At 37.3% G+C, this 26,493-nt stretch overlaps 1 protein-coding gene across 1 annotated transcript; it reads right to left on the bottom strand.

Annotated features, from left to right (window-relative positions):
* Nucleotides 1-206: 206 nt before the first annotated feature.
* lpcat2 (lysophosphatidylcholine acyltransferase 2) lies at nt 207-24,698 on the bottom strand. Its single transcript, XM_062023893.1, has 14 exons — nt 24,430-24,698; nt 24,032-24,174; nt 18,084-18,301; nt 14,764-14,876; nt 14,539-14,599; nt 12,495-12,553; nt 12,280-12,314; nt 12,108-12,162; nt 9,232-9,314; nt 9,024-9,149; nt 8,796-8,949; nt 6,293-6,391; nt 3,254-3,395; nt 207-2,076 (listed from the first exon to the last, which is right to left on the bottom strand). Exons 1-14 carry the CDS (start codon nt 24,538-24,540, stop codon nt 1,898-1,900), a joined length of 1,578 nt encoding a protein of 525 aa, XP_061879877.1. The 5' UTR covers nt 24,541-24,698; the 3' UTR covers nt 207-1,897.
* Nucleotides 24,699-26,493: the final 1,795 nt, after the last annotated feature.

Genomic DNA, 26,493 nt, shown 5'->3' with positions numbered 1-26,493 from the left:
AAATATATTTGTATTTTTTGTTGTAAACATTTTTAATATTTAAGCGTAGATTGAATCGAATCATGATTAATGGATTTAGGAGCTTACGAATCGAAGTCAAGTTGATTTGGTAACTTGGCCATGATATCCCGCTCCAGTCGTGGCCGCTCGGTACAACATGGCTAAGTAACATTTTTTTTCAACGCAGTTAAGGTCTATTGACATGGAAAAAAAAAAAAAAAAAAGAGGGAAATGTGATGAGCCCATAGATATCATTTAGTAGATCTAAATTGGACTGGTTGCATGCATCACTTCCTAAAACACATAAGTACCATCATAGGGTTATTAACTTCTTTTTACACTTGTATGCTAAGCTGCAGTAAAGATGGGCACAGTTTGACTTTGGAACAGATTATTAGTTTTGGGAAGGCTCGCAGATGGACCATATTAAGAGGTTCAGCTCTACTGTAATTGCAACGCGGTCTCCCTCAGGCAGGCCCGCCTTTGCGGCTCTGGGAAAAGTCGAAGGTTGTCCCGAGGATGTACGAATTAGAGTCAAGGAGAGGCTTGTGTGTCCTTGAGAACATCAATGGCAGCAGAAGCCTCTTTCAGAAACATCTGTGTCTTGTCACCATCATGTCAGCTTGGTGGACATGTTGCGTCATCTCCGAGCCCTTTGTGGACACATCAGCGTCTTTACATATCATGTCCAATACGTCGAGTCGGACTCACGAGCGGATGGGAGGCGATTATTGATTAAATGGTCAAATTTTATTGACAGTTGATTAATGTTGGCTTGAAGCAAAATAGAGTGCAGTACGTGTCTGCCACCAGCAGAGGCACTGTTGAGTCAGTTAGTACATAATGTCACAATTTTTTTTTTAAACATATTTGAAAAAATAAAGTAAAACATTTAATTTTATTTTAGTATTCTAAAATGTAACTTTATAACTTATTTAATTTGCCATTTTCTAATCTACCTTTTGCTTAATTTTTTTTTTTTTAACCATCTTGATTTTAAGTATCTTTAAAGCAAAACAGAACATACTACTACTGTAAATAATAATAATAGTAAGAACAATAACAATACAATTCTTAAGTTTTTGAAGGGTGTTACATTTTGGATTTTTTTTTTTGCTTACATATCTCCATAAACCTTAGTTATAAACAGAAATATCAAACATCTCATGTTTTTTTTTCATTTTCATTCTTTTTAATTTTTACTCTTTTGAAGGCCTTTTGATCAGATAATGTCACAGGTTGAAACATTGGTAAAATAACTCACGTATGCAAATTTGTACAACCGGTACTTGAAATTTGTGACATGATTTGATCAAAAGGCCACTAAAAGGTTAAAATAATAAATACAAATATTTCCTGTTTGGTATTTTTATTTAGGTCTGAAGTTAATTAAGAGATTAATCCAAAAAATAAAAAAACAACAGAAGTTTTTTTGCCCTTTGGAAAAAAAATGAATTACTTTTATGTCCTTTTTGGCTTTTATTAAATTAACGATCATTGTATAGACATTTAAATTTTTAAAATGTAACACGAAAAAAACCCTCTTCGGACAAATCATGTACAATGGCGTAACAACAAAAATTATGGCCAAAAATACAGTAAAAATGTACCGATAAGACAAAAAAAGAGTGTTAGATATTTTTTGATTTGTATATTTCCAAAAATGTTAGAATAAGGCTGCAACACGATATAGCAATATATATATATAAAAGAAGGAGTATTTGTGACTTAGCTGCAACTTCGACAGGTGGAGTTATTGTGTCTGCACCATAAGGCACTGAGACTGAAACCAAACAAACAAAAAAAAGTGGTCTAAAAACGTCCATAAAAACGCAAGCAAGCGACCTAAGACATGGTTCAGACCAGGGGGGAGCGGAGTGGACCACGGATCGGGTTGTCAGTCGTCCTTCTTATCCGAGATGCTGTCTTCCTGGCTATCTCCTGAACTGACCTGACCGGACAGTTCCAGATCGCCGGGACTTGCCTCCTGGATGGCTTGGTACCGCTGAAGCTCCAGGTAGGTGGTGAACAGCTTGGCGTACTCCGGGTGGGTCATGGCGAAGGCTTGAAACTCACCTGGGAGGGGATTCCCAACACACGGAATATTTTGTAACATAAAATCTTATTCCACAGGCATGGAAAATGACTTTGTAAAAACATATGTTTTTAAGTTGTTTTTGCTTGCAGTGGAACTCAAACTAACACATTGGTGTGTTAGTTTGTGGCATTGGCAGAGTTGTATTTTTTACTTCATATTAAAATGGGATATTCAGGAGTAATTCCACAGCTAGGGATGTCACCTTTCCATTTAGAATCGAAAAGGTATCAGTTACCACAAACTGGGAATCTATACCAGTAATCAACTATTTAAATTTTTGGTACTTTTGTGTGTTCCAATGTGTTAATAAATGTTAATTGTTTTAAAAACATGTTTTCGTCCTTAATTACAACACTGAGCTGCGCTATCCAGCTGTCCATCTTGTTTTCTTACATTTCTCTGTCTCCTTTGCAAGTACTGTACTGTATTTTATAGTAGCCTTTGCATGCTGTTACAATTCCAAAACATTAGATAGCAGTAGTAGATATAGTATGGTGTGTTGCCATAGCTAGCAAGTAGTTGTTTGCTGAGCCCTACCAAGTGTTTATACTGTAAGTATGGTGTTTATTACACACATGCTTGTTCTAGTTTTGATTACCAAAATTGGAGGTGTTGAAATCGCCATGTAAAATGTGCTCTTGCTAATTAATAGCATGTCTGGCAAATCCAACGTAAATTAGTACCGGGCTCGCGCATTTTGAAAAGTGGAGCCTTACTGCACTTTTGAGCGCCTTCTCCTTGCTTTGTTGAAATGGAACATTGTAACATTAACGTAAGGCAGGCTGAGTGATTGACTGCTTGTTTCCCGGCCAAGTGCTTGAGCCAGTGCTGAAACTGGATATGATGTCACGTGCAACAAAGGTATCAAAATATGGCACCTTTTGACCTTACTTGATGGTTGTTTTTTTCAACAGTTTAACAGAATAGATACATTATCCAATTTTTCTTGGAGTCTTATTTTATTGTGCCTTTTCTAGAAATGAATTTCTTCAGGCTTCTCATTGGCCCTGCTGTTGGATATGTCACCTTTGACATGCATTACACAGCCTGCAAATGTGGTCGAACACCACTGCTGTGGCTATATTTCATGATTTTTGCCAATAATAACACTAATATGATGTGTTTTAAAGGGCATGAACGCATTGGTATACTCACTGAATGTGATGAAACCAGAGTTGTCTGCGTCAATTTCTTTAAAAAGTTTGACCATGTTGATATCGGACACGCCCAGAGCTGAGCGTAGCAGCGCTGTGAACTCCTCCCGGGTGATTTTCTCATCCTCATCTGTGTCAAAGAGCTGCAAGAAGAAAACATGTGGAATAAACCTTCATGTTTGTTCCTCTCCGATGCAATTCATCCTGAAGCTGAACTTAATAATAGGATGGTTTTTTTTTTTACCTTCTTTCTTTGTTGAATTTCTAAAACCACATTTGATGTTCTGGACGGAAAATTGACTGCAAGACTGACTCCAAGACTCCCACGACGCGCCACAGCAGCCACATGTTATTACTGTGACATGACGCAAACGTCTCTTAGTGCTGCTGTCTGCTTCCATTTCACTGCAGTGGCGCCTTCCGCTTTCGAGTTCGTTCAACATCAATAAAACCAACGTACACCTAGTGATAATACATTTATACTAGCGCTGTCAAACGATTAAAACAATCGCATTTTGTCCGTAGTTAACACGTAATTCATCCTAGATTTTTAAAAAATCTTTAATTAACGCACATTTGAATCGATACGGTACCGATTCCCGGTACCTGGGAATCGATACCGGTACTCAATGGTACCAATTTTCAGCAGTTTTGTGTTACTACCGTATTTTTCGGACTATAAGTCGCAGTTTTTTTCATAGTTTGGTCGGGGGTGCGACTTATACTCAGGAGCGACTTATGTGTGAAATTATTAACACATTACCGTAAAATATCAAATAATATTATTTAGCTTATTCACGTAAGAGACTAGACGTATAAGAGTTCATCGGATTTAGCGATTAGGAGTGACAGATTGTTTGGTAAATGTATAGCATGTTCTATATGTTATAGCTATTTGAATGACTCTTACCATAATATGTTACGTTAACATACCAGGCACGTTCTCAGTTGGTTATTTATGCGTCATATAACGTACACTTATTCAGCCTGTTGTTCACTATTCTTTATTTATTTTAAATTGCCTTTCAAATGTCTATTCTTGGTGTTGGGTTTTATCAAATCAATTTCCCCAAAAATGCGACTTATATATGTTTTTTTTCCTTCTTTATTATGCATTTTCGGCCGGTGCGACTTATACTCCGGAGCGACTTATACTCAGAAAAATACGGTAAAAATTGTTTTTGATAATAAATTTTTTTTTTTTTTTATTGCAACATTCAAAAACTCGCTGATTATGACAACTGCTGCCCATTTATTATATCTTGTTTTATTATCAATTCTCTGAGTCTTAATTATAGTAGCAAGTCCAAGAAGTTATACTGCTGTAGTGTATAGTTTATGGTGTGTTGGCTAATCAGTTCGGTCTTTGCGGTCTAGTCTTTTGTTGCTCCCTAAAAAGTGTTAATATTTTAATACGGAACAGCTGTTTGATTGTATCGTGCATCTTAGTTGGACTTTTCATTATCAAATTTGGAGGCGTTGAAATCGCCATGAAAAATTGCTAATGCTAATCAGTAGCACGTCAATAGCAAAATCAATGGGTATTAGCATCAAGCTAACGCATTTATGGAAAAGTGGAGACCCTACTTTACTGGAAGATTTTTTCAGTAAATGTCTTTGTTAGCATTGGAAATTGCAGCGACGTCATGCGCAACACATATACCGCAACATGGCGCTGTTGGATTTTTACGTGAATCGGTGTCCTGTAGGACCGGCGGCATTCGGTCTGTACCAAAAAAGTACGGGATTCGGTACCCATCCCTACTAACCGACACACCATGGTCAATGTGGGACTCATTTTCAGCCCTAAAGTTTAATGCCTCACACCGACCTATTTCAGATCATTGACCGACCTATTATGTTAAAATAACGTGATGACAACCTACAACCTGCTGCTCGATTGCTGATTAGAACCAGGAAATACCACCATACTAATCCAGTGCTCAGGTCACTGCACTGCCTTCCTGTTGCTCAGAGAATAGACTTTAAAACAGCACTGCTTGTCCACAAGCATTTTCATGGTCTTGTGCCAAAGTACATCTCTGACATGTTACAGAAATATGAACAATCCCGGGCTCTGAGAACCTCAGGGTGTGGTCTCCTGCTGTCAGGACCAAACATGGTGAGGCTGCGTTTCAGTTTAATGCTCCTAAAATCTGGAAATATCTTCTAGAAGATGTGAGACAGGCCTCAACGTTGTAATTGTTCAAATCCAGGCAGAAAACACCTATGACAACTGCAAAGATTTTATCTACACTATTTGATTTTAAATTGAATTATAATAGTTTTATGGTGCTTTTATTTGGATTATGATTATTTTCATGACTTTTATTTTTAATTGTGCCTTCTTATATTTTCTGTTAAGCACTTTGAATTGCCTTGTGTACAAATTGTGCTCTAAAAATAAACTTGCCTTGCAGTGTTCCACCTTGTAATTCTGTGTATTTTTCCAAAATTAGCTTTTCTTTGCATTGGGGATTTATTTGAACATGAGTTTGAGTGCAAACATATTCAAACTTCAGACTCAACTGCAACTGTATCATAAAAAAATATCTGTAAAGATCTAATACATTTGATTAGTAAAAAACAATTTCAGATTGTTTCACTGCCAAAATATATAAATGTATATTACTGTGCTTTCATCCTACTGTGGGCTTGATTTTAGTTTTACTAGTGTGGGCCTATAGGCTGTGAAGTAGTGATAATAGATCCTGCTACGGTGGTTAAACTAACATTTCTAAAGTAATTAGGAAATTCAGCACATATCGCCTCTTGACAAAGCTTTAATTCAAGTCAGTATCATTATTGTACTGCTGAATCATCTAGCATCATGTTTTTAATATTGAGCAGGCTATATTTATTAGAACTTAATGCTTGTTGCTGGGGCGTCGCTGCTTTTTCCCACACTTACAGTGTGGGTTGACGATAACTCATGACGCACGTCAGAGAAAATAGTACAATTAAAGGCAATTAACGTTAACTTGTTACTATCACATGAACTTTGACAGCCCTAATTCACACACAACAATCTTTGTCATACCCGGAATGCCATCCGAAGTACGTCTTCAGTGTTGGCTGGTCGACACAGGATGGTCACTCCAATGACGTACTCTCTGAAATCTATGGTGCCATCGCCGTTCTGGAAAAGGAACACAAAACAACATGTTACAAATGTCGACAATTGTCTATATTTTATTGTAGCACAAAGGCACACAAATACCTGAGGAAAAACAGGGTTATGGAGCTGTAAATTATTTTTGGCTTAAAGGGGAACTGCACTTTTTGGGGGGAATTTTGCCTACTGTTCACAATGATTATGAGACAAGAAAACACCTTTTTTGTATTTTTACGATTATGAAGATACTAAAAAAATGCTTGAAATATGCGGCTAATGGGAGTCACCGTTGTTCCCTTCAAAGCGTATTTTGATAATTGTATTCATTTTCAGACTGATTTTTTACGTGCGTTGATTTCTGTTTCCATAGCAGCGCACGTCTGAGTTCTGGCAACAACAATGTTTGTTACTACTTCCGGAATCAAACACGAGTGTGTTTTCTAATCAAGGCAGACTTGGTAACAGACAACGAGGAAGACTATTTTTGGACAAATGAGGATTTACAACCTTATACTTTTGAAGCTAAATATACTGCTGCTTATAGAAATGACCACAAAGGAAGAGTGAGACCATGGAGCAGACGGAAGCCGAGAGAGGGTGGGATGAAAGCGATTTTGATGCTATAAATATGGAACTTGGAGACAAGCCATTTCGACATAAATTAATTGCTTACCCAAAATCAACAGGAAACGTCCCCGGCCAGCTGGACCAGACGACCAATTGTCCATCCAGTGAGTCACTTTAATATTGATCATGATACACGCAGCACGCCATGCGTGTCATTACAACTACAGTACATACGCTGTTTGGCTAGCTGTGTACAAACAAAACATGAAATGTGGGCTAATACTTTAAAGATACTGTAATATGATTGTTCATGTTCATGTCAGTACAGATTGGTGTTGTATCGCAGTGTTGTGCATTACAAACCAAAGCTTTTACGGCCAATACCGTAGCACGCCGATGTGTTACTACGATAGAAAAATAGTTCCTTAGTCTTCGCTCTTACAATAACAATGTTGCTACAACTTGGTTATTATACAGGTTATGGAACATAAATGAAGTATTGTTGACTGTTTTTGAATGCATTTTAAAGTGATTTAGAAGTCGAATTGATTGCTCTCATTAGCTATATTGATAGCCACCGAAAACGAGCCAATATTTTTGTTAGAAAGCACACCAAAAAAATTATTGTGAACAATAGGCAAAATTCTAAAAAAAGTGCGGTTTCCCTTTAAAGCTGAAGGCCTGTGGAACACAAATAATTCAGCATTTCACACATGACCTAAGTTTTACAGAAAATGTGGCCCCACGGGTCAAATAATGCAGTCTTTACTTTTTCTTTAGCGATGTATATACAATTACAATACAAGGGTATGACATATAATCTAGTAAAACATTAGGGGCTACATTTCTGTGATAAACTGCAGCAGGTATATTCAACTAAATTGTTTTGGGGGCAACATTTCCAGAAAGCACCTGGGAGCAGACTTCTCCCTTCACTGTTAGTCTTCTCGAAGAACCAGCATTCCCTACAGTAGACATTTGATTTTGGTCTATTTATTTTGACAAAGTTACAGGAGCGCTCTTCTGTTTTTCACGACCTTCTGCCAAAATGATAGTCAAAGATCATCTCTAGGAGATCACAAGTGTTTTTAAGAATCTACTGCAAAAATGTGAGTGTCTTTGAACTGAACTTGCGAACCACCAGTTGAATAGACCAAATGATTAAAAAGAGAGGACGTAAAATGGAACCTTGAGGAAAACCACGAGTATGACTAAAGAAGTTGAACTGCATCTGATGTAAACCATTTACAACAACACCTTAGTTACATAAATCACATTACCAAAAAAAAAAGTACAACTGCCATAAAGGAGAGGACTTAAAGGAGTGCCTTGAGAACCGCCTTAGTTATGTAAATCACAAGTTTGCACCCCAGTGTTCTAAGTTTGCTGACGAGGTTAAAATGTCAATAAAAAGGGATCTGCCAATGTGTACAGTGGTCCAAGTTCCTCCATACAACAGGAGCACTCTAGTGTTTTTTAAGAATTTGCTGCAAAAATGTTTGTCTCCCAAGTTTTGTACTGAACATGGGGGCCGGTATGGTGTCACTCCCGGGCTGGATTTGGCCCTGAGGCCGCCAGTTGAAAGGGTCTGAACTATAGAAAAAGTTAAATAAAGCTTTATTTACATTTATATTATTTAAGGACTGTAAAAAACTTTCTGTGTTAATGTTTTGTACTACTGTTTCCATGATTTTTTTTTAATCAGCATTATACCTGTACTGCACTTACTTAAAGTGAATATAGCTCAACTTCCATGCTAAATCTCTTCTTTTGACAGCAAACTAGTGCAAACATCGCACTGGAGTTATACTCAATTACTTAGAAGGAGCTGTAGTCAGTTTGTGACCTATGGTGGCCTTACCCTGTCAAACAGGGCAAAGAGCTCCTGTAGGGCGGGGCTGACGGGGAGTTTGAGGAAGCTGGCAAACTCCTTGATGGTGATGCGTCCTCCTTTACATGAGCTGGCCATGGCGGCGAAACCGTCTAACTCCTTTCTCACGTTGTCCCACTTCAAGCTAATGAGGAGCAGCCGAGAGGTTCAGACAAATGTTGGCTCAAAGCGATCCGATTTTAATCAATTGGGTCTTACTTGAGCTTGCGACTGATTTTGGTGAATTCCACCAAGCCGGCCTCCATGGGGAGTGTCAGCTCCCCAGCAGAGATCATCAGGCGGCAGTCCTCGTACGTGTGGTCTGTCACGGGGACTCCCAGTGCCCTGGAAACAGCGTCACACATGTCAGACACGGACGGCTAAAAAAGACAAGAGTTTGATTCCATGCATGGGAATCTTTACTTACCGGGCCATGATGTGTCTCACCCTGCTGGCTAGCAAAGCAGGACTTTTCCTCTCTTCCTCTGTAGGGGTGTGAGGTGGCAAGAACTGAAAAACATGCAAGAATAAGGTCAAGTAGACATGTTTCAACTATAAAAACATACTGCATACCGTATTTGCCAATATAGTAGCCAGGGTCATTCATTTACTCAACTGCAGAGAGTATCAGACATGTTTACTATACAAATGTTACATAATTCTTTGAACAGAATAATTAGGGCTGTTAACGACAGTAAAGTGATTTATTTAACTAAATACGTAAAAAATAATAAAGCCACACCTCTCTGTTGACAGAGAGGTGTGGAGGGTAGTATAGCATTACAGAGTCTGACACATCAACAGTACTGCTGCGTCATGATTAATTAATTTGTAAACCGTGATTAATCTGATTAACACGTTTTAATCATTTGACATGCATAAATGCAACATACAATGAAATCCCATAAAAATATATTTTACTATCTTATTTTTATTAAGGATACTTAATAAAAATAACATTAAAAAAAATTGACATAAAACAATATAACCTGTGTTAAAATTAATGTAAAATAGAATAATGTTGTTCCCTTTGTAAACTTCAGCTTTACAGATGCCAAGTCTGCTTTGCTATTGCAGCTAAAACATCTAATGGCATTATGCCACCACCAGTTATTTTTTGTTTCATTAATTATTTCAAGTGCATTATTGGGGCACAGTATCTATTAAAGAGGCCACTATTTGAGGAGGTAGTTTTGTTGTTTCGCAATCTCGCCAATTCAACAAATCCCCGCAAATGATGGACCGCTTCGCAATTTTGTCTTCACCGCACATTTGGCCAATCAGCGTGATTTTCGCCAATTGAATTTGTCTCTGAGCAGCATCCAATCAAAACATATGTTTGTTTCTTGTGTAAACGAAAACAAGAACACGTAACATTGTATCAACTTTCTAATGCACAAACCGCACAATTGTTGCTCTCCCGCATAATTTAAACCTAATCTTGGTACTTGTCTATAACACTAAGCTTTTTGGGTAATGTAGTACATTGAACAAAAATATAACTGCATCACTTTTGTTTTTGCTCCCATTTTTCATGAGTTTAACTCAAAGATGTAAAACTTTTACTATACACACACAAAAGACCTCTCAAAAAATGTTCACAAATCTGTGTTGGTGAGCATTTCTTCTTTGCCAAGATAATCTATTCCACCTCACAGGTGTGGCATATCAAGATGCTGATTAAACAGCATGATTATTGCACAAGTGTGCCTTAGGCTGCCCACAATAAAAGGCCACTCTGAAATGTGTGGTTTTGTCACACAGCACAATACCACAGATGTCGCAAGTTTTGAATAAGTGTGCAGTTGGCATGCTGAGTGCAGGAATGTCCACCAGAGATGTTGCCCGTGAATTGAATGTTAATTTCTCTACCACAAACAGTTTCCAAAGGCGTTTCAAAGAATTTGGCAGTACATCCAACCGGCCTCACAACCGCAGACCACGTGTAACCACACCAGGTAAGGACCTCCACATCCAGCAGGTGCACCTCCATGATCGTCTGAGACCAGCTACCCTAACAGCTCCTGCAACAATTGGTTTGCATACCGTCTCAGGGAAGCTCATCTGCATGCTCGTCGTCCTCATTGGGGTCTCAACCTGACGGAAATTTGTGGTTATAACCAACTTGAGTTGGCAAATGCTCACATTCGATGGCGTCTGGCACGTTAAATCCCGGTTTTCACTGTTCAGGGCAGATGGCAGACAGCGTGTGTGGCGTCGTGTGGGAGAGCAGTTTGCTGATGTCAACGTTGTAAATGGAGTGGCCCGTGGTGGGGGTGGGGTTATGGTAAGGGCAGGCATTTGTTATGGACACTGAACACAAGTGCATTTCATTGATGGCATTTTGAATACACAGAGATACCGTGACGAGTTTCTAAGGCCCATTGTTATACCATTCACCAGAGACCATCACCTCATGTTGCAGCATGACAATTCACAGCCCAATGTTGCAAACATCTGTATACAATTCTTGGAAGCTGAAAACATCCAAGTTCTTGCATGGCCAGCATATTCACTGGTCATGTCACCCATTGAGCATGTTTGGGATGCTGTGGATCGTCGCATATGACAGCGTGTTCCAGTTCCTGCCAATATTCAGCAACTTGGCAAAGCCATTGAAGAGAAGTGGACCAAAATTCCACAGGCCACAATCAACAACCTGCGGTTGTGTTGCACCGAGTGAGACAAATGGTGGTCACACCAGATACTGACTGCTTTTCTGAACCCCCAGATCCCCCAAAAAGCACAACTGCACATTTCAGAGTGGCATTTTATTGTGGGCAGCCTAAGGCACACCCATAATCATGCTGTTTAATCAGCATCTTGTGATGCCACACCTTAGGTGGGATGCATTATCTTGGCAAGGAAGAAATGCTCACTAACACAGATTTAGTCAGATTTGTGAACAATATTTGAGAGGAAAAGGTCTTGTGTGTTTATAGTAAACGTTTTTAGATCTTTGAGTCTGTGCAGTATAAAATGAGTAAAACATCAATTTGTTTTCCAGAAATCTTGTGCATTGTGTGGTTAAGGTTACAATGAACACATAACTAATTAATTAAATCACAGGTTGATTCAATGTTAGTGGGAAAAAAAGCCTCAAAACATTACAACTTTTTTCACAACATACTGAAAAAAGCTTCCGTAAATTTATGCATTTTAGGCCACAACAATATAAAAAAATAAAAGCGAAAACCTGGATTAACTGAAGTTACCAATAAAGATTTTCTTTCTTTCGTTCTGCACGTACAATGACAATAAAGATAATTCAGTCATTACTGCATTTGGGATAAGGTCTGTTACCTCAATCTCCACCGTGGTGTAAAGCTGGCACAGTGTTAGAAGCAGCAGGGTCCTCCTACACGTGATTTGATCAAGACATCATGTATTTATGTAAACAGCAGCAAAACAATGACTTATTTATGTTTATGGCTGTTATCTAAGAATAAACAAGCCCTGATAGGAGAATACTTACGAGCTGAAACCTTGCCAGGTCCACGTCACTGTATCCTGCAAGGAAGGAAAGAGACAAATACAACAAAATGAACCAACTTGTTGAACCTGAACTTCTTACAGAGATCTAACACAAGAGATGAATCAATAGATTCTGCCTTTAAACGGATAATAATGTTCAGTTTTAACTGACATTGTCATAGAAGAAGATGTCCATTATTGTGGTGGCACACTTACTAGTTTGTTGGGGTATCTCAAAAGCACAGGCTGCACAGGGACGCCTGGGATAAAGGCACCTAAGGATAGAACTCATTTAAGAACAGGGTCTCTGCAGGTTTCAACAAGTCAAAATTAAGACTTTTTTAAGACAATATTGAAAATAATTTAGGACCATTTCACATTCATACTGACAAAAAAGTACAAAGAGAAAGAAAAATCAGAGGGCCAGAATGAATTTTAAGTACCGTATATGAATGCATTCACTGCTCTTTCACATTGAAAACAAAGGGGTTAAACTAACTTAAAACACCAGAAGCTTCTCTAATGTAAACTAATTGAAAAAAATATCAGCAAACATCTCAACAGCAATTTTTCAGATTGCCATAGAAGTGGTTTCTTGCAAAATGTGCAGTGTGCTCATCAGAGGTGGGAATCTTTGGGCACTTCACAATTCGATTACGATTAAAGAGCTACAATTCGATTAAAAATCGATTATTGATGCATCTTTAGTTTATCTATATAAATGCAGCATTAAATGTATTTTCTTTCGTTAAAAAAGTGTTTATCATTTGCAACTTTAAAAAAATCATGTGTGAAATCATTAGTGTCATTAATCATTAATGTGAGCAAAACTGGGCCACAAATGCCAAATAGTAAAGAGGTTGGTCAGACCTCTCGGTGAGGTGGCTCGCTGCAGTCACCCAAATTTGAGAACTGTCTGCATTACTTTATTTTCAATAAATAAATCGATTATCGACTATTGACGTTTATTAATCGATTTGATGATCTTCCATGTTCGAATTGCTATGCATCTAAAAATCGACTATTTCCCCCACCTCTAGTGCTCATATCAAGTGTTTTCATATAACAACAACCAGAACGTCAGCAATGGTAGAGGAAAGCACAACAATATAATGTCTGTGAAAGGGACTGTTAACATCTCTGCTAAAGCTCAATGGTTAACTTTGGCAGTGTTTTTTCAGCTATTAGAATAGCGCAAACAGATAAACACATCTACAGTACTACTACTGTATCTGCACAAAGTTGATCCTTGTATAGTTCTGCAAGTGTTTGTAGCGTTTTAGCAGCGTTTGACACGGACTTGTCCCAGATTTTTTACTTTCACATTACCATTCCATTCCTTTTTCACCGCAATGTTTATAAACGCTTCCTTCTTCGATGTCTCCTCATCCTGGTCCTAAACACTTAATACATTTCCACCCACCGGCTTCACACATGCATTAAATTGAACGTTCTGGAGTTACAAATCGTTAAACTTGCACTTATCCATCTTATGCATGCAGTTCAGCTTTGCTGTGGGCTTTCGTTTAATTTTCTCCACTGCTTTGCTAAACTGTAACAACACACCACTGCGCACGCACACCACACCACCTGATGGTTTGCGATAAATACCGACCGGGGCAGCACAGGTAGCCTCCTTTGGTTCCATTTTGTAATTACGTTATAGCATCCTCAAAAATTTTAACATTTAAAAGCAAGACTGAAGTTTATGCATGTTTTAAATAAAAGTAACGTTAATAGATTTTTAAGACTTTTCAAAATCGCATTCAAGACCTTTTATGAGATTTTAGGAGAATTTTAGACATTTTAAGGCCTTCAATTTAGGGCGGCATTGCCAGAAACCTGAGGGTTGCAGGTTCGCTCCCCGCCACTTGCCATCCAAAATCACTGCCGTTGTGTCCTTGGCCAGGACACTTTACCCTTGCCCCCAGTGCCGCTCACACTGGTGAATGAATGATAAATGATGGGTGGTGGTCGGAGGGGCCGTAGACGCAAACTGGCAGCCGCGCCTCCGTCAAGTCTACACCAGGGCAGCTGTGGCTACAAATGTAGCTTACCACCACCAAGTGTGAATGAATGATGGGTTCTCACTTGTCTGTGAAGCGCTTTGAGTGTCTAGAAAAGCGCTATATGAATCTAATCCATCATTATTAAATTTAAATTGTTGGATTTAAGACTTTTTAAGACCCCGCAAATACCCTGGAGAAGGACGAGTGATGTTGATGCAATTTAGTTTCTGCATTTGTGTGTGATGTCTTACCTTGTTTGAATGAGATGAGACATGAGCGATTTGTACACGTCCCCTCTGGAAATATCAACACCTGAGGGACAAATCAGCAGAGACAAGTCAGTTTGGTAATCCAAAATATTAAACAATATTCTATTTAGAGGATTACACAAAAGGAAATGATGCAACCAGCTTCAACATTAACTCCGCAACTCTTCTTAGTCAATATTCAAACTTTTTTCCCCTTTCTTTACAGACCTGTGGCCAGCGGCCTCCTGATTTAGCCCTGCTGTCGATTTCTTGGATGGTGTTCTTCCTCGAGTCGGGGTCTTTCCTGGACACCAGCACCGGCTGGAGGCAGCGTACAAACCCTGCAGGCAGGGACAGAAAGGCACATTGAGGAACATACGTCTTTATTAGACATGAGGAAGACATTATCTTTTAAAAAGTGTTCATCTTATAGTCAGGGGCAAAGCGCCACATTCTGAGCCCCCTCCCCTCCTAAGGGACCTCTAACCCACCCGAAACCCAACGCTGCCGCCCCATGCACACACACTAGGTATGTTTACATGCACTAAAATATTAATTATTGCATGGATTTCGTTCAAAAAGCTTCTTAAAAACACACGTAAAAACCTTGTGTTTTTGACTTTTTAAAGATGGGATTAACATAATCTATTAATAAAAATCCTCATAATTTAAATATGAAGTGGTTAAAATTTTAATATAAATAATTATTATTTCCTTAAATATGAATACAAATCTGTCAGGTTTTCCTTTACTTTAGAGTGTAAAGTACAGATAATCATCAGTGGATTATAGGAATCATTATACATCTTTATTAGTATGATTATATTATTAGTGCATCTCCAGGAGGTTAAGTCTTCACCTGTCTTTAAAAACTAGTGACGCATCCATTTCTAACTTTAATCAAGTGTCTTTTTTTTTTAGATGCAAAAGTGAAACTTTCTCCAATGCTGTCACAAATTGATGTATTACCGTATTTTTCGGATTATAAATCGCTCCGGAATATACGTCGCACCGGCCGAAAATGCATAACAAAGAAGGAAAAAAACATATACGTCGCACTGGAGTATAAGTCACATTTTTGGGGGAAATTTATTTGATAAAATCCAACACCAAGAATAGACATTTGAAAGGCAATTTAAAATAAATAAAGAATAGTGAACAACAGGCTGAATAAGTGTACGTTATGTGATGCATAAATAACCAACTGAGAACGTGCCTGGTATGTTAACGTAACATATTATGGTAAGAGTCATTCAAATAACTATAACATATAGAACATGCTATATGTTTACCAAACAATCTGCCACTCCTAATCGCTAAATCCCATGAAATCTTATACATCTAGTCTCTTACGTGAATGAGCTAAATAATATTATTTGATAATTTACGGTAATGTGTTAATAATTTCACACATAAGTCGCTCCTGAGTATAAGTCGCACCCCCCGGCCAAACTATGAAAAAAACTGCGACTTATAGTCCGAAAAATACGGTATATATTTAAATGTCAGAACAGTATCTTCAAACTTTACAAAAGCACAGGGGCCACAATACAAGATCCCCACTTACCCTGCTTATAATAAAACATTAACCTGTCATGACTTGGAATAAACATTGTTAGAGGGTTTGATATTATGCAACTACTGTGGATAAAAAGATTAAGGAGTTAGAGTGTGTGATGCATATGTTTACACACATGCCTGCTTTACTGACCTAACCCTTTACACCCTCTTTTGAAATACTTTAACATTTCATGTAATCCTTTACTTATTTTGAAGGGACGATTTTTACTTTTTTTATTGTTATATTTACCTATAAACCCATCATAATCGTAATATTGCATGTCTTGTTATTAGGGATGTAACGATAAACTGTATTAATGATAATCGCGGTAAAACTTCTGATGGTTGGTGTAACTGTTTTAAATAAAAATTATGGAAAAAAAATGTGATAATTGCATTTTACTAAACTCACAGACTGACTAGCGCTAGCTTGCCTAAATGCTAACATGATTACAGGAGGCATTCAGGTCTCTTCACATTAAGAAACAACATATCACCAGCTAAAGTTGTATAAACACATTACTGTCTGAGTAACTAAGATAATCAATTGTGCACATTGAACCTATAGTCGGTGCGCTCTTTGCATAGATTTTTTTTTTTTTACTTTATTAACAATGATGAAGGTGTCTACAAAAGAAAGTGAACTCGCTTGCCGTCACATAGAAAGTAAACACTCAATAAAAACAAATTAAAATGGAAAAACAAACATTTAAACACTCAAACTAAAATATGGCTCTTAAAAGTGCAAAACAAAATTGAATGCTTATTCTGCCAAGAAAGTATACTGTGTGTTATTTTAGTCAATGTATTATAGTTATGCTTTTTATAATTGTTTAAACATTTTAATGTGTATAATTACGTTACAAACACATTCAACAATACCGCAATAATATAACCGTGATATAAAATGTTCATATCGCTACATACCTACATGGTATTATAATATATTTAGACATGCATGTATCGCAGTATACATTGTCAGCTCAGGCCACCTCTTCTGGAAAAACTGGAAAAAAGAGCCCCTCAAAAGTCAAAACCTCGGAGTTCAAAACGTCACATCGGGCGCCACTCGAGACAGCAGCAAATCTCGTGAGACTTCAGCTTTTTCTTTGACTATGCGTCACGCCCCAACAGAAAAGGTATGAGTTCAGAAAAAGAGTAATAATAACCACTGTAGGCGATTAATAACAAATGCAAATGTGGTGCAGACCCCCCTATTTAAGAGGATTTTGTGTACACTAATGGCTGTCGCCATGGAGACACTCATTTACTGCACATCCGGCATCATGCTGCAGCCTGTGGTGTTTTATTTTATCAACATGCTGCAAACAACTATTATCTGTGCCATCTTTTTGGGCTAGTAGCGGCACGATCTAGACAACAGAGCCTATCTTTAGCACTCCGAAAGTGCCTGACCTCTCCTTCCTTGTTGCATGTCTCGAGTTGTGTGTTGTAATATGTTTATGTGCTTTGCTCAAGGTTTTTTCCTGGTCTTAAACAGAGCCCTCTTCCACAGAAGTTTAGTTTGTGACTTGCCTTTTTTTGTCCTCCTCTTTCCCCATGTTTCCCTACGTTTTTTACGGGGCGCCGCCCTTGTGACGACCCATGGTAATGGGTTATACTTGTATAGTGCTTTTCTACCTTCAAGGTACTCAAAGCGCTTTGACACTATTTCCACATTTACCTATTTACACACTAAATGCGGGAGCTGCCATTACAAATCCTAACCATGACCAGGAGCAAGGGTGAAGTGTCTTGGTCAAGGACACAAAGGACGTGACTAGGATAGCGGAAGCCAGGGACCCTCAGGTTGCCGGTGCGGCCGCTCTACCAACCGCACCACGCCGTCCCCCATCGATCTTGTTGTTCTGTTGACCATGTAACTGTATGTCTGATCTTGGATGGTTTTGTACTAAACATGTAATTTTGTTGTAATTTTTAAGTGTAATGATAAGAAAGTTTCATTCTATTTCCATGAAGTGTCTTACTGCCGAAGATGGGCGTGGCCAGGTTCTCCATGCGGGATACGGTGGAGGGTAGGCCGGCCATGATGCACACGATGCCGTCAAAGAAAGTGGAGTGGGGGGCCACAGCTAGGATTGGGGCCTCGCTGCTGCCCACTTGCTTGCCCTTGACCACCACTCGAAAGCCCATGCAGAAGTAGTAGGCTCTACCCAGGGCGGCCATTACACTCTGACACATGAGCCTGTGGACGACACATGAAACATTAGGCACAATTTATTGCGATTGAATACTGGAGCTGTATCAAAAATGGTTTCAATTTCTGTCAGAGAGATATTTAACAAACTTTACTATTGGGAAAGTAGACCTGCTTTTTTCTACTTTTATGGTTTCAGGTCTTGCTGCTGTGAAAGTTGCACAACCGTGTACTTTGCTCACACGTTAAATTGCAACCATTTTGACTTCCACCATTCACTTCCTCATTGTCGCAGTCTGCATCTATGACTATTTGGACGACAGACTCCCAAATTTGATTAAAAAAATCCAATTATGAGAGCATCAAGTATTCTAAGTATAAAGAAAAACAGTCACTCAGCTTATGGGAACAACTGTTCTGGGAACAAGTCATGTTGGTGGTACTGATATGATCTTTAAGACAAATAAAAAGCACTTTCTACAAATCGTGTCAAGACCTATTTGTTGTGACAATACGCTGCTTTGGCTGATGGTCGTTTTGTGTCCAGATCGTAACCCCAAGATAAATCGGATTCCTGCTTCGCCCCACTAGATTAATAGTGGTTGGACACAATATTTGTATCATTCAATACCAGTGAGCATTCAAGGCAGACTTTTTAAATCTCTGACCTTTCTAAGTTTTATTCGGATACCATTAAAAATTAAAAAAGATTAAAAAGTGTGATGATAACCAAGGAAGAAAAAAATAGTACTGCAGAGCGAGGAAGCAATACACGCACTTCTGTCCTGGTTGTTGACTTTTTAGTCGACATTGTCGACAAATGTCAAAAATAAAATTTGCTGCTGACAATTATCTTTGTCCGGACGTCATCATTTGTGTTTTCCCGGGTGGAAGTGGGTCACTCGCAAAAACATCGGCAGTAGGTTACCATGTAAAGTTTGAGGATATATCCCCTAATTCTTGTTAAAAACATGAACATCTTGCTCATTTTGCAAAGCGAACCTTGTTTTTATGGCAATACATCTGTGATACACAAGCATTTAAAGCGGAGACAGGATGTCGGACATCTGGAGGGAGGATGCGGACACAGCCTCGTTTTTGATCCCATATTGTAAAAAAATAATACTTGTGACACAGCGATAATTGCTTTCACCACAAAACGACAAAAAAGTGAGATTTCGGTGTTAAAATTCCCTAACAGAATCGCTGTCCAGCCTCTGTTCCGACCGTCGAAGGGTCGACTTTGTCCCTTCACTATATTTGTCTATTTCAATTTTAAAATGTGTCAAAATTATGAGGGACAAGCAGTAGAAAATGGGTGGATTGGACTATTAATCTATTTGTTCATTTACTGTTAATATCTGATTTACTTTTTTTTTTTTTCCATATAAGAAACACTTATTCTTCTGTTGTTTGGATACTTTACATATGTATTGGGCGATGCAACACATTTCGGTATCGATCCAATACCAAGTAGTTGCAAGGTTATACATTGGTCATAATTAAAGTCATCATGTGTATAGGTATGCATTTCCTGAGTTTATAATGGATACAAAAATGACAAAAGATATTGTGATACTAAAAAAATATCAATGTAATCATTGTATCGACTATATACAGCTATTGTATTTGGTATCGTTAGTCGATATTTGTACAGCAAAAACCCATTCGTTTACATTCAGGAATGATAGCTCCTGAATGTATCGCCCTACAGGGATGATACTTGTTAGAACCACACCATTATTTGTCACCATGGAGGTGAGTATTAGTGATTTAGAAAAAGCTAAAACACTGTGGACGGACGTTAGCCGCTAGCTAGTCAAGTTTTAAAGCACCACACACTTCAGTGTTTATAGCTTCACCTTTATTGTTATTTTTAAGCCAAAATAGGCCCAGTCTCCCTTTACTGTCATCACACTGTTTCTGCTTGCAAGTCCTGTTGTTTCTCATGCGCCTAGGTTTATATTACCAGCAATGCCACCACAGTGTGCCATCCTGTCCATGAATAAAAAAAGTGCAAGTATTTTTCAAAGGCAGTAAATAGGTATGTCTATAAAATGTTTACAAAATTACATGAAACCAGTATTATAAGGTCTTGTAAAGACGATTCCAGCGATATAATTTTCCTGTGATAAATATTAAGAACGTTATGCTTTTTTTTAAACCTGGTTAAAATGCACCAATTTATGCTTAACTTCTTTAATACAAAGTCAATGGGGCTCAAGGTGTGACCGTTTTTGTTTAATTTGACTTTCAAAATGTCATAACCTTCCTAATATTTACCTGATTTTAAAAAGGTTGGTATCATTGTAAAGCTTGCTAAAAAAGATTTGATTATGTTATAATTTTGTCATATATTTTAAATAAAATATTTGCTGCATGAAACTGTCTGTCAATACTGAAAAATATAAACATTATAATCAATCATTAACATTAACATATAAACTAATATTTTATTGATTTGTAGAAATCAATAAAATAAGTGGAATTGATTTAATTAAAAGTTATCAGACAAAAAATATGTAATATGAAATAAAACAAGCCAGATTTTGTAAAATAAAAATATAATATTTGATTCACATCAGCACAATATACCAAGATAGACTTCAACAAACCATACATTTACCAACAAAACATAAATATCACTTAATATCAATATAAATTACATCAATAATATGACTTAATATCAAAATATGCACAGAAAAAGCTAATTTATAGCCCACAATGAACAACCACGGCCATACGTCGTTTAAATATACAGTAATGGAAACATAAAGCACAGTTACAGTGCATTTTTAATTGATCAAATTCATGAAATTAGCGTTGGAAGGGACGTAAAATTTGACTCCGCATGATACTTTAATCTTAATCTTAATCTTGGTCGGACTCGATTTATGAATTAGATCACAGCCACCAGGAATAAAAAGTCGGCAAGTCTAAAAAAAAAATCTATCAATTTCGAAATATATTTGGCAAAACACGCGGATAAAAGCATAACTTATATTTTAAAAGACATTCCAATGAAGTTCTTACTCACCGTAAATTTTGTGCAGGGGAGTTTTGTCGGCGAGTTGTGGCGCGAGTACTTGTCCAATCCAAAAATGTCGATGTTCTGGATAAACTAAGGTGTGTGTACTACATAATTGGTATTGGTGTGTAGCGGCGGTGAAAACAACGCAAACACAGTTAAACTCTGAAGACAGAGTTCTGGTCGCTACTCAAGAAGGTACGATTAAGCGTGAAACGCGCTGAGTGACCACTGCGGAGATCCAGCCAGCGGTGAATACACACATACCTACAGTATAGTACCTTTTGTAATTCATTAGTACCGCGGTACTTTATTAGTACTATGGTTGTACGGTATACCAGTATTAGTATAGTACCGCGATACTAATGAATCATATTCGATACTATACCGCCTCTAAAAAGTACCGGCCCACCACCCCCCCATTGTCACGTCGTGTCAATGTTGGTTTACGAGCAGACGAGCATGTTCGGCAGCGCACAATCACGGATACTTACAAACAGACACAGTGTGTAAACAGAAAACGGAGAATGGACGCATTTTGGCTTAAAAACTAACAATAAAGGTGAAGTTATAACACTGAAATGCCCACTACTACTACTACGATTACCACTACTACTATGATTACCACTACTACTATGATTACTTCGATATTTTTTGGCATCACAACATCTTCTTTTGTTTTTTAAAAATTTATATTATGTTTATAAACTGAGGAAATATGTCCCTGGACACTAGAGGACTTTAAATATGACCAATGCATGAACCTGTAACTACTTGGTATCAGATCGATACCCAAATTTGTGGTATCATCAAAAACTAATGTAAAGTATCAAACAACAGAAGAATAAGTGATTATTACATTTTAACAGAAGTGTGGATAGAACATGTTAAAAGAGAAAGTAAGCAGATATTAACAGTAAATGAACAAGTAGATTAATAATTCATTTTCTACCACTTGTTTTTAATAATTTTGACAAAATAATAGAATGGAAAATGACACAATATGTTACTGCATACGTCAGCAGACTAAATTAGGAGTCTTTGTTTGTTCACTTACTACTAAAAGACAAGTTGTCTTGTATGTTCACTATTTTATTTAAAGACAAACTTGCAATAAGAAACATATGTTTAAGGTACCGTAAGATTTGTTTGTTAAAATAAAGCCAATAATGCCATTTTTTGTGGTCCCCTTATTTTAGAAAAGTACCGAAAAGTATCGAAATAATTTTGGTACCGGTACCAAAATATTGGTATCGGGACAACAATAATTAGACTTAGACTTCCTTTTATTGTCATTCAAATTTGAACTTTACAGTACAGTGATTAGTACTCGTATAACCTACAACTAGAGATGTCAGATAATATCGGACTGCCGATATTATCGGCCGATAAATGCTTTAAAATGTAATATCAGAAATTATCGGTATTGGTTTCAAAATTATCGGTATCAAAAAGTAAAATTGATGACTTTTTAAAACGCCGCTGTGTACACGGACATAGGGAGAAGTACAGAGCGCCAATAGAACTTAAAGGCACTGCCTTTGCGTGCCGGCCAAGTCACATAATATCTACGGCTTTTCACACACACTAGTGAATGCAAAGCATACTTGGTCAGCAGCCATACAGGTCACACAGAGTGTCCGTATAAACAACTTTAACACTGTTACAAATATGCGCCACACTGTGAACCCACACCAAACAAGAATGCCAAACACATTTCGGGAGAACATCCGCACCGTAACACAACATAAACACAACAGAACAAATACCCAGAACCCCTTGCAGCACTAACTCTTCCGGGACGCTACAATATACACCCCCCCCGCTACTCCCTACCCTCCCCCACCTCAACCCCGCCCCCCTCAACCTCCTCATGCTCTCTCAGGGAGAGCATGTCCCAAATTCCAAGCTGCTGTTTTGAGGCATGTTAAAAAAAATAATGCACTTTGTGACTTCAATAATAAATATGGCAGTGCCATGTTGGCATTTTTTTCACCCATAACTTGAGTTAATTTATTTTGGAAAACCTTGTTACATTGTTTAATGCATCCAGCGGAGCATCACAACAAAATTAGGCATACCGTATTTTCATAGTTTGGCCGACTTATACTCAGGAGCGACGTATATGTGAAATTATTAAGACATTACCGTAAAATATAAAATAATATTATTTAGCTCATTCACGTAAGAGACTAGACGTATAAGATTTCATGGGATTTAGCGATTAGGAGTGACAGATTGTTTGGTAAACGTTTAGCATGTTCTATATGTTATAGTTATTTGAATGACTCTTACCATAATATTTTACGTTAACATACCAGGCACGTTCTCAGTTGGTTATTTATGCGTCATATAACGTACACTTATTAAGCCTGTTGTTCACTATTCTTTATTTATTTTAAATTGCCTTTCAAATGTCTATTCTTGGTGTTGGGTTTTATCAAATAAATTTCCCCAAAAAATGCGACTTATACTCCAGTGCGACTTATATATGTTTTTTCCCTTCTTTATTATGCATTTTCGGCCGGTGCGACTTATACTACGGAGCGACTTATACTCTGAGAAATACGGTAATAATGTGTTAATTCCACGACTGTATATATCGGTATCGGTTGATATCGGAATCGGTAATTAAGAGTTGGACAATATCGGAATATCGGACATCTCTACGTACAACCCTAGTATACACTAGGTACTTTTTACGCACACCAGCTGCAGGTATAAAACAGGCGCCTGCTTTTAAACGTTACCTCCTCCATCCCGTCATCGGGGACACAGCCCCCTTGAGAGGGTGCTTGAAGGTGATGATGACAGCCACTGGCCATGTCACCATGAGCACCAATGAGATGAGGATGGCGCGAAGAGGCACCAGGATGATTCCCTGGAGGACACACTTCCAAAAGCAAACACATGATTTAGAAGAATGAGGCCAGTAAACACACACAGTTTACATTCCACGTGTTGAAACCAGATCAGTAGGCAGCACATAAAGGATTCCATTGTTCCTGGCATGCATGGCTTTGCACATAGCAAAGCTGATTATGATAATAATCACAACAGTATTAAGCCCAGGCTTGGCGAACGACATTTCACACATGTCGATGCTTATTTCATGTATGATTATATTAGATAGCGCACAATCACTCACTTTGAGTATGGTGGCGTTGGAGAGTTTGGTGTTCTGCACGAAGGGGTTGATGACGGCAGGCAGGAGCAGAGATTGTTGCCTCGGCAGAGCGAAGACGCGCTGGGACGGCATCGCGGGCAAGGAAACAGATGCAGGTCGCAATCACAGAAGAAGAAGCTTCATGTTATCATCGCACTACTTCCTCATCAGAGGGCCTTAGCTTACCCCCCTTTTCCCTTTTCTTGCCTTCCTAGTTCAAACGAGACTTCATGCTAGCATAACAACGCACTGCGGCCAACCCGGAAGTGACACATTACAAGCCACGCCTTCTTTATTTTGCATTAATTTTTTTTCTTTATTTTTTATATATAAACCTTTATTTATAAATTTCAACATTTACAAACAGTTGAAAATAATAATCAAATTACAAAAAAAGTACAAAACAGCGCCAGAGGGTTGTAAATTCAAAGTAACTAAAATAGAATGCAATATATATATATATATATATATATATATATATATATATATATATATATATATATATATATATATATATATATATATATATATATATATATATATATATATATATATATATATATATATACATAATAAACAAAGTGAAAAATCTCAATCTCAGTAAATAATCTCAATCTCAGTATATAACTATATATATATATATATATATATATATATATATATATATATATATATATATATATATATATATATATATATATATATATATATATATGCAAAGTGAAAAATCTCAATCTCAGTAAATAACTTACAACTTTTTGGTTGTAAGAGGTAGAGAGTGTTTTAATGTAGTGTTCTAAATCTTTTTTAAAGTCACAAAAAACAAGCCCCGCCTTCAAACAGGCGGACATCGCCGTCACAACTTCCATGTTTTGAGTCCTTTTCTGTTTTTAAATATTAGTTTTTTTTTCACCATTTCTTTTTTAACTTACAAAGCCTCACCTTGAATGTCATTTTTTTAAATAATTTCCCTGATTGCAGCCGCCATTTTTGCTCACGCCCGCCCTTTTTTAAAATGTGTTTTATTGAACAACAAACATACATTTATAATTCACACAAAAGTCAAGGCACTTTCAACACCAAGGAAATAAAACAAAAGCAAATACAGATAAGAGTAATAATACTAAAAAAATATATAAACAAGGGCACTTTCCACATCAAGGAAATAAAACAAAAGCAAATACAGATAAGAGTAATATACTAAAAAAAATATGAATCACGCACGCCCTTCTCTTGGTGTTTGTATGAACACAAACTACTTCATAAAACGTCACAAAAACGTTTTGGTCTGTTAAAAATGAGACTGATAGGAATTAAACATTTAAATGTAATGTGAACTCACAAGTTAGCTTAACCGTCAAATTGTCCTCATTATCTTCTTCGTTTTCAAGAGCTCAAGATTTTGTCCCTTATTTAAGTTAATAGCGTCTAGTGCGCTGTACCGCCACCTTTAGGATTGAAAAGGAACAGCATACCTGTTTGACACTTTGCTTTTGTATATATATATTAGGGCTGCAACAACTAATCGATTAAATCGATTAAAATCGATTATAAAAATAGTTGCCGATTAATTTAGTCATCGATTCGTTGGATCTATGCTATGCGCATGCACAGAGGCTTTAAGAAAAAAAAAAAAAGTTTTTGTTTTTGTTTTTTTTTACCGGTAAATAAACCTTTATTTATAAACTGCAACATGTACAAACAGCTGAGAAACAATAATCAAAATAAGTATGGTGACAGTATGCTGTTTTTTTTTCAATAAAATACTGGATAGGATAGAAATGTAGTTTGTCTCTTTTATCCGATTATTAATCGATTAATCGAAGTAATAATCGACAGATTGATCGATTATCAAATTAATCGTTAGTTGCAGCCCTAATATATATATTAAAAAAATACCGAACTTTTATCATGTTTGTGAATTTTGTTATTTCTTGCCTTTCATGTTTCTCATATTGCTAGAAAATATTTTATCCAAATGTACATTTGTATTTTGTACTAATATGCTTAGGTGAGTTTTTCTCTCACATGATCATTAAGGTATAT

Source organism: Entelurus aequoreus, linkage group LG02 (genome assembly GCF_033978785.1).
Source record: "Entelurus aequoreus isolate RoL-2023_Sb linkage group LG02, RoL_Eaeq_v1.1, whole genome shotgun sequence".
Lineage (NCBI taxonomy): Eukaryota > Metazoa > Chordata > Actinopteri > Syngnathiformes > Syngnathidae > Entelurus > Entelurus aequoreus.
The sequence above is the reverse complement of the archived record's forward strand: the minus strand, read 5'-3'. Positions and strand labels throughout refer to the sequence as shown.

Bases quoted from the DNA above. Each gene is read 5' to 3' on its own strand.
- lpcat2 (XM_062023893.1), bottom strand. From the start codon at position 24,540: ATGCCGTCCCAGCGCGTCTTCGCTCTGCCGAGGCAACAATCTCTGCTC. The intron at 12,163-12,279 runs GTAAGTATTCTC...AATCACGTGTAG, and splicing joins ACCTGGCAAGGTTTCAGCTC to GAGGACCCTGCTGCTTCTAA. The intron at 2,077-3,253 runs GTGAGTATACCA...ATCCCCTCCCAG, and splicing joins CTCTGGTTTCATCACATTCA to GTGAGTTTCAAGCCTTCGCC.